We start from the raw sequence: 8890 nt of genomic DNA, 5'->3' as shown, positions 1-8890 counted from the left end.
CTCTGTGCCCAGCTTGCCCTGGGCGGAAGGGCTGGAACTGACCCAGCTGCCAGGCCCAGGGGGCCACGTGAGATGGCCCCACGGCAATGGGCTGCGGGGGGGGGGGGCGTCTGGCTCCCACAGATGCTCATCAAGGGGGGCCCATTAGGGAGTTGGTGACACCTGCATGAATTGGGCGTCACAAGCTCCTACCTTGGCACACCCGGATGGCAGCCTGTGCTGCAGGCCAGGAACAGTCTGGGGGGGAAGACAGTGCAGGGGGTCAGCAGGGGCCACAGACTGCTCTGGGGACAAGGGGAGGAGGGGGAAGGGCAGGGAAAGGGGCCCCGGCAGTCATGGGGGGAGGAGCCGGCAGTCATGGGGGGAGGGAGGACAGGGAGAGGCCTGGGGCTGTGCCGCGCTGGCATTGTGGGCGGGCACTCACCGGGCACACGGTGCGTCTGGCTCAGCACCTCCCGGTACCGGGGACTCGTGTAGGACGTGACGTGCAGCTCCCCTTGCAGTGCCGCCTCGAAGCAGTGAAACCACATGGAGCCCTGGGGGAGCAGGGGTCACTCAGCTGAGGGGCCCAGCCCAGTCCCTCCTCCCCCCCTGGGGTCACTCAGCCGAGGAGGCCCAGCCCAGCCCCTCCACCCCAGGGGACCAGGGGTCACTCACTCGAGGGGCCCAGCCCAGCCCCTCCACCCCCCTGGGATCACTCAGCCGAGGGGGCCCAGCCCAGCCCCACCCTGCCAGGGGACCACGGGTCACTCACTCGAGGGGCCCAGACCAGACCAGCCCCTCCACCCCCCTGGGGTCACTCAGCCGAGGGGGCCCAGCCCAGCCCCTCCTATCCCCTGGGATCACTCAGCCGAGGGGGCCCAGCCCAGCCCAGCCCCTCCACCCCCCCGAGGGCCAGGGGTCACTCAGCCGAGGGGGCCCAGCCCCCCATCATCTATCCTGGGGCCTGGACGCGACGCCCCTTCAGTCCCCACTGGGGAGCCAAGCGCGTCCCGCGGGGTCTGGGTCAGTCCGTTCTCCCCAAAGCCCCGCAGGGCTGGGCCGCATACCACAGTGCCATTGGGGCGTGCCGGGGCGCGGGGCAGCTGGACCTCGATGGCGACACAGCGGGAGGAGGGGTAAGTCCGCACCGAGAGCAGCACCCAGCTCCGCAGGGGCCCTGAGAGAGCAGGGAGCAAAGGGAGCCGTGAGTGGCAGGCGGGGGCCCAGCGGGCAGGGAGAGGGGCACGGGGTCGGTGCTGCCCGCAGGCCCTTACCACTGTCCCAATGCCGCGGGGCGTCCATCCCAGGTCCATCTTGGGTCCCCTCACCTGCCACCTCCTCCTGGGGCCCTGAAACAGAAACAGCCACTCACCAGGCTGTGCCACACAGCCAGTGGGGCAGCGTGTGCCCAGAGCGGGCCCCAGCCAGCCGCGCTCACACCGCTGGCACCTGGTGCCCAGCCCCAACCCCCCGACCGACCAAGAGCAGACGTGCCTGGCTGACTCAGCACAGGCCAGGCTGAGGGGCCCACGGGGCGCCCCACACCGGGGGCTGCGCTAAGGCGAGGGAAATGCTACTCCTGCCTCCACCCTGCCCCTGGGGGGACAGCCCCAAGCCACTGGCACTCTCACACCTGAGGGGCACAGGACTTGGGCAGAACTGGGCTCTGGAGCTGCCTTTCTGCCTGTGACAAAGTGGAGATTTTCCCTTGTCATGTTGTATGTGAGTCTTACTGTTTTGCATGAATGCTGTGTGTGCCTCAGTTTCCCTGTGTGTCGCACCAATGTCTGGGTGGTGGGAATAAGCGTGTGTGACTTGGGGGGGCTGCTTCAGCTCCCTGCAGGAATGCTGTGGCCCCCCCCTCGTAACCTGAGACCCAGGAGGGGGATGCGACCAGGTGACTCTTGGCCTGGGAAGCGAGACGAAGGCCGGAGGAGGAGCAACGGGCAGGGCAGGGCCAGGCAGCTGGAAGCGAGTCAGTCTCGGCTGGCTTGGGGCGCGGGGGGGGGGCAGAGCCCTGGCTCTGAGCACCCCCGCCTCCCCAAGATGGACTTGGCTGAAAGTCACTGATTTCTGTGCTAACAAGCTCTGTCCTACGCTGGGTTCCTGTCGGCTAATAAACCTTCTGTTTTCCCGGCTGGCTGAGAGTCACGTCTGACTGCGGAGTTGGGGGGCAGGACCTCTGGCTGCCCCAGGACCCCGCCCAAGTGGACTCGCTGTGGGAAGCGCACGGAGGGGCAGGGGATGCTGGATGCTCCGAGGTCAGACCCAGAAAGGTGAAGCCGTGTGAGCTTCTTGCCCTGGGGACAGTCTGCTCAGGGAGAGGAGACTTCACCAGAGACCTGCCCGGCTTTGTAGGGAGCAGCTCCGCATCGCCCGGGTCCGTGACACCCTCAACCTGCTCTCACCCAGCACAGCCAGCTGCAGCTTGACCTGCACGCAGGGGGAGCAGTCAGACGCCGCTGCGCAGTGCAGCACAGACTCCATCGTCATTTGGGTTGGCACCAGAACTGGGCCAGACGCCAGCCCCACGGCCCCAGGGCTGCACAACACATCGTCCTCTGCAGAGGAGAGAGAAAACCATTTATTCTGACACATCCCACCCCACAACATGAGCAGACCTGGCACCGGGCATTCTGCCCCCAGCGGGTGTGGTGGGGACGGCTAGGCACCAGGCACTCTGCCCCCGCAGCGGGCGTGGGGGCTGTGACAACGTGGGGATTGTCTGTAACACTGTTATGAACTGTGTGACTGTGCCCAGCCCCTTGGCATCACTGCCCCGCAGGTGCAGAAAGATGAAAATGCTGCTCCTCGGGCACTGCAGGAGATGGGAGGGTAGCTGGCTGGGGTGTAGGAACGGGGCGTCACAGACTAGCTGGCACCGACCCATAACCACAGAGGACTGGAAAAGACCAGGGGAGCCTCACAGCCTGAATGAGGGAGAGCTGCCAGTGGGACGCTCTGGAGGCTGGACACATGAACTCAGGGGTTGGCAGCAGGCCAGTGGGAAGAACTGGGCTCCCAGAGACATGGGTCTTTCACCTGGGACCAGTCATAGAATCATAGACTATCAGGGTTGGAAGGGATCTAAGGAGGTATCTAGTCCAACCCCCTGCTCAAAGCAGGACCAATCCCCAACTAAATCATCCCAGCCAGGGCTTTGTCAAGCCTGACCTTAAAACCTCTCAGGAAGGAGATTCCACCACCTCCCTAGGGAACCCATTCCAGTGCTTCACCACCCTCCTAGTGAAAAAGTTTTTACTAATATCCAACCTAAACCTCTCCCCACTGCAACTTGAGACCATTACTCCTTGTTCTGTCATCTGCCACCACTGAGAACAGTCCAGATCCATCCTCTTTGGAACCCCCCTTCAGGTAGTTGAAAGCAGCTATCAAATCCCCCCTCATTCTTCTCTTCTGCAGACGAAATAATCCCAGTTCCCTCAGCCTCTCCTCATAAGTCATGTGCTCCAGCCCCCTAGTCACTTTTGTTGCCCTCCGCTGGACTCTTTCCAATTTTTCCACATCCTTCTTGTAGTGTGGGGCCCAAAACTGGACACAGTACTCCAGATGAGGCCTCATCAATGCCAAAGAGAGGGGAATGATCACGTCCCTCGATCTGCTGGCAATGCCCCTACTTATAAGCCCAAAATGCCGTTAGCATTCTTGGCAACAAGGGCACACTGTCGACTCATATCCAGCTTCTCGTCCACGGAAACCCCTAGATCCTTTTCTGCAGAACTGCTGCTTAGCCATTCGGTCCCTAGTCTGTAGCAGTGCATGGGATTCTTCCGTCCTAAGTGCAGGACTCTGCACTTGTCCTTGTTGAAACTCATCAGGTTTCTTTTGGCCCAATCCTCTAATTTGTCTAGGTCCCTCTGTATCCTATCCCTACCCTCCAGCATATCTTCCTCTCCCCCCAGTTTAGTGTCATCTGCAAACTTGCTGAGGGTGCAGTCCACGCCATCCTCCAGATCATTAATGAAGATATTGAACAAAACCAGCCCCAGGACCGACCCTTGGGGCACTCCGCTTGATACCGGCTGCCAACTAGACATGGAGCCATTGATCACTACACATTGAGCCCAACGATCTAGCCAGCTTTCTATCCATCTTATAGTCCATTCATCCAGCCCATATTTCTTTAACTTGGCGGCAAGAATACTGTGGGAGACCGTATCAAAAGCTTTGCTAAAGTCAAGAAATAACACGTCCACTGCTTTCCCCTCATCCACAGAGCCAGTTATCTCCTCATAGAAGGCAATTAGGTTAGTCAGGCATGACTTTCCCCTGGTGAATCCATGCTGACTGTTCCTGATCACTTTCCTCTCCTCTAAGTGCTTCAGAATTGATTCCTTGAGGACCTGCTCCATGATTTTTCCAGGGACTGAGGTGAGGCTGACTGGCCTGTAGTTCCCCAGATGCTCCTTCTTCCCTTTTTTTAAGATGGGCCCTACATTAGCCTTTTTCCAGTCATCCGGGACCTCCCCCGATCGCCATGAGTTTTCAAAGATAATGGCCAATGGCTCTGCAATCACATCCGCCAACTCCTTTAGCACCCTCGGATGCAGCGCATCCGGCCCCATGGACTCTGTCTGAGACAGAGGGACAGACACAGAAAGGAAACCAAGCAGCCTGGCACCTGGGCGCCCTGGGTTCTGGCTGCCCCTTTGCTGCTCTCTGCTGAGCCAGGACTGGAACCCGGCACCGTCTGCGTGGCACAGGGGGACGCTCCAAGCAGGGGCTCGCTCAGTGGCCTGGCTGGGCAGAGCTCCCAGGGGGTGGCAAGGGCTGCAGCCCGGAGGCTTGGGCTCGGAGCCATTGTTGCCCTTGTTGAAGAGTGTGAGCCCTTGGGGGTCTGGCACACTGAAGGGGTAGCCCTGGTGCCCAGGCCAGGACATGACACAGCCAGTTACCCCTATGGCTGGCGAGACCAAGGGAATGAGCCAGCTGGCACCCAACAAGGAAGAGCAATGGGAGAAAAATGGCCCGTGGCTAACACCGCTGCTAGCTCTTCCTCTGCCTGCCCCTGGGGTCCCCGCCAGACAGGCATCCTCACGCCGGGCACTGGCAGGGGGACTTGCCAGCCTGAGAGGTGTCAGGTGTGGAGTCCCGCGGGAAGCAGGGAAGCGCTGCCGGAGGAAGTGGCTCGCTGCATGGCCTCCAGGAGCACGCAGACTTCATGGGCAGGACGCACCAGAGCCATCTGGACGGAGATGCTGGCTAACCCCAGACCACTACAGCAGCACCAAAGGAGGAAGGAGAACTGGCCGCTGGCCCCCTCGGGCAGTACCCAGCGCTCCTCCCCCCACGCAGGTGCCCCCCATCCCAGCAAGAGGAGGGGAGGGGCAGGCCCCAGTGGCTGAGGAGCGGGAGGCTCCAGTGCCCCAAAGAGGAGGATGCGCAGGGTGCTGGAGGCCAGGGAACAGAGGCGTCCGTCTGCCCCAGGAGCTGCACTCCCTGCCTGTCACGGAAAGTCACCAAGGTTCATCCGTCCCTCTGGCCACCACCCCATGCTGCTCACTCCTGTGAGCACCGCAGCTCCCTGGCCTGCCCCTCGGCAGAGCAGCAGCCCCTGCAGAGCTCTGAGAGCGAGGGCCAAGGGCAGAGGCAGCGCTCGCGGCCAGCTCCGGCTGAGGACCAGGACCCAGGCAGGGCGCTGGCGGGGAGTGCACAGCTGTGGAGAGCTTTCCCTAAGCATGGGGTGCTGGCCTGGGCACAAAGGCTGCTGGGAAGAGACAGGATCCACCTGACCAAGATGGGGAAGAGCATCTTCATGCACCGACTCCCCAACCTAGCGAGTGGGGCTTTAAAGTAGGTTCGAAGGTGCAGTGACAAACACCCACAGGTAGTATAGAAAGGCCTGAGCAGAGAGCTGGATGCTGAGGGGGGGAGGGACGTGGAAAGTCCAGTAGGGTCAGAGCAGCACTGGGGGGGGCTCAACATCGCAGCACTCTGCACACTAAGGCAAGGGGCACGGGGAAGAACTGGACGTAGCAGCACATCAGCGACATTGTGCCTTAACTGGCCCCACAGAGGGGGCCGTGGGGGGATAAATCTCTGGACGGGACACTGGCACAGAGGGGCACAGCTCGCTCAGGAAGGACAGGCAGGATAGAGAGGGAGGAGGGGTCTACACTTGTTCTGGGGTCCAGACGGAGGTGACAGGCAGGCTGGTTGAAAGTCTCCAAGTAAAGACAAAAGGGGTAAAAAAGAGGGTGGACATCATAATAGGGGTCTCCTCTAGCCCACCAAAGCACATTTCTAGAACTAACAACAGAAACACCATTCCTGGTAGTAATGGGGGACTTCAGGTCTCCAGACAGCTGCTGGAAAAGTCAAACTTTCCAGTAAGTTCTTGGAATGCATTGAGGACAACCTTTTGTTCTGGAAAGTGGAGAAAGTAACCAGGGGGCAGCCATTTTAGATGGGATTCTGACTAACAGGGAGGAATTGGTAGCGAATCTGTAGGTCAGGGCCCATAGGGAAATCAAAGGAATAAAGGAGTTCAGGAGAGGCACAAACACACAATTACAAGCTATCCCAATGTGAAGTTAAGGGTAGGAAGAGTATTCAGAAGCCAGTATGACTCCATCAGGAGTCTTTAATGACCTGACAATCAAAAAGGAATTCGATACCTGGAAAGATACTGGAACAAGTGATTAAATGATCAATTTGTAAGCAACTAGAGAATAATAGGGTTATAAGGAATAGCCAGCATGGATCTATCAAGGACAACTCATGCCAAACCAACCTAATTTCCTTCTCGGACAGGGTTACTGGCTTAGCGAATGGGGGGAAGCTGTAGATATGGTGTATCTTGATTTTAGTCAAGCTTTTGACACAGTCCCACATGGCAGCTTCATGAGCAAACTAAGGGAATGTGGGCTAGAGCAGGGGTTTTCAAACTTTTTTCATTTGTAGACCTCTAAAAAGATGTCAAATGGAGGTGCAGACCCCTTTGGAAATTTTAGACAGTCTGCAGACCCCCAGGGGTCCGCAGACCACAGGTTGAAAACCACTGGACTAGATGAAAATATAAGGTGAGTGCACAACCGGTTGAAAGCCTGTACTCAAAGAGTAGTTATCAATGGTTTGCTGTCAAACTGGAAGGCTGTATCTAGTAAGAATATAAGAACAGCCACACTTGGTCAGACCAAAGGTCCATCTAGCCCAGTATCCTGTCTTCTGACAGTGGCCAGTGCCAGGTGCCCCAGAGGGAATGAATATAACAGGTAATGGTCAAGTGATCCATCCCCTGTCGCTCATTCACAGCTTCTGGCAAACAGAGGCTAGGGACACCATCCCTGCCCATCCTGGCTAATAACCATTGATGGACCTATCCTCCCTGAACTTGTCTAGTTCTTTTTGGAACTAGTGGGGCCCATCAGGGTCAGGCCTGGGTCCAGTACTAGTCAATATTTTCATGAATGACTTGGATAATGGAGTGGAAGGTATGCTTATAAAATCTGCAGGTGACACCAAGCTGGGAGGGGTTGCAAGCACTTTAGAGGGCAGGATTAGAATTCAAAATGACCTTGGAAACATGGAGAATTGGTCTGAATTCAAAAGATGAAATTCAATAAAGTGCAAAGCACTTCACTTAGGAAGGAAAAATCAAAAGCACAACTACAAAATGGAGAATAACTGGCTAGGTGTAGTACTGCTGAGAAGGATCTGGGGGTTATAGAGTATCACCAATTGAATATGAGTCAACAATGGGATGCCCTTGTGGAAAAGGTTAGTATCATTCTGAGGTGTATTAACAGGAGTGTCATATGTCAGACACGGGAGGTGATTGCCGAGCAGAGCGGGACACTGGCGAGGCCTCAGCGGGGGTCGTGTCCAGGTCTGGGGGCCGCACCGTAGGGCAGATGTGGACAAACTGGAGAGAATCCAGGGGAGAGCAACACAAACGATGAAAGGTTTAGAAAACCTGCCCTGTGAGGAAAGGGTTAAACCCAGAGCCTGTTTAGCCTGGAGAGACGAGGACTGAGAACAGTCTTCACCTCTCTTAAGGGCTGTTCTGAAGAGGACGGGGATCAATTGTTCTCCATGGCCACGGAAGGCAGGACAAGAAGCGATGGGCTCAATCTGCGGCCAGGGAGATCTCGGGTAGCTATTCGGAAACCCTTTCTCCTTCTCAGGGGAGCTAAGCTGTGCAATAGGCTTCCAGGGCAGGCTGTGGGATCCCCGTCACTGGAGGGGTTTGAGCACAGGTGGGTTGGACAAACCCCCCCAGGGATGGTCTAGGGTTATGTGGCCCTGCCCCAGCGCAGGGGCTGGACTTCACTAGTTGCCCTTTCCAGGTCCCTTCCAGCCCCACTTTTCTCTGACTCTGTTTTCTGCCTCTCTCCACCCACCCTGGGCCTGGCCAGACTGTGCCCAGGGCAGTGGGGGGCTGCTGGGTGGGGAGCGTGCGGGGAGCACACCCAGGCATTAGCTCAGCGCTCACCAAAGGCCTGGCTGGTGCTGAGTCAGCGCTGAGCTGTCCCCAGGGGCTGGGAGACATGCGGGGCTAGGATGCTCTAGGACAGGGGTCCCCAACGCGGTGCCCGGGGGCGCCTCCTGGCTGCCAAAATGCCGCCGAGAAGCGGCAACGTCAAGAAACGCTACCGCCAAAATGACGCCGAATGATGTTGCCGCTTCACGGCGGCATTTCGGCGGCCACGGTCCTCGGCGGCTAGTCGTCCGGCGCCCGCCCCACGGAAAAGGTTGGGGATCACTGCTCTAGGACCTCACCGGCAGCAACGTGACAGACCCCCATCCCCCCTTCCTGCCCCATAACCCCCATGACCCCACCCCTCCGCATCTCCCACCCCCCCACATCCTCCCTTCCTGCCCCACAACCCCCATCCCCTCACCCCTCTGCATCTCTCACCCCACATCCCCCCTTCCTGCCCCACAA

The 8890-nt window shown here is 58.4% G+C and overlaps 1 protein-coding gene across 1 annotated transcript in view; it reads right to left on the bottom strand.

Annotated features, from left to right (window-relative positions):
• Positions 1-4883, bottom strand: part of IL17RC (interleukin 17 receptor C) — a 10769-nt gene extending 5886 nt beyond the window's left edge. Inside the window, exons 1-6 of the mRNA XM_029913383.1 lie at positions 4691-4883; positions 2391-2543; positions 1257-1331; positions 1050-1159; positions 425-536; positions 183-237 (exon numbers count right to left, since the gene is read on the bottom strand). Of these exons, the coding sequence (XP_029769243.1) occupies positions 183-237; positions 425-536; positions 1050-1159; positions 1257-1331; positions 2391-2543; positions 4691-4883 (698 nt within the window). The remainder of the gene's footprint in view (positions 1-182; positions 238-424; positions 537-1049; positions 1160-1256; positions 1332-2390; positions 2544-4690) is intronic.
• Between the last annotated feature and the right edge of the window lie 4007 nt (positions 4884-8890).

Source organism: Terrapene carolina, unplaced genomic scaffold (genome assembly GCF_002925995.2).
Source record: "Terrapene carolina triunguis isolate 2854851 unplaced genomic scaffold, T_m_triunguis-2.0 Scaffold627, whole genome shotgun sequence".
NCBI classification, from domain to species: domain Eukaryota; kingdom Metazoa; phylum Chordata; order Testudines; family Emydidae; genus Terrapene; species Terrapene triunguis.
Note: the sequence above shows the minus strand (reverse complement) of the source record. Positions and strands in the feature narration are given on the sequence as shown.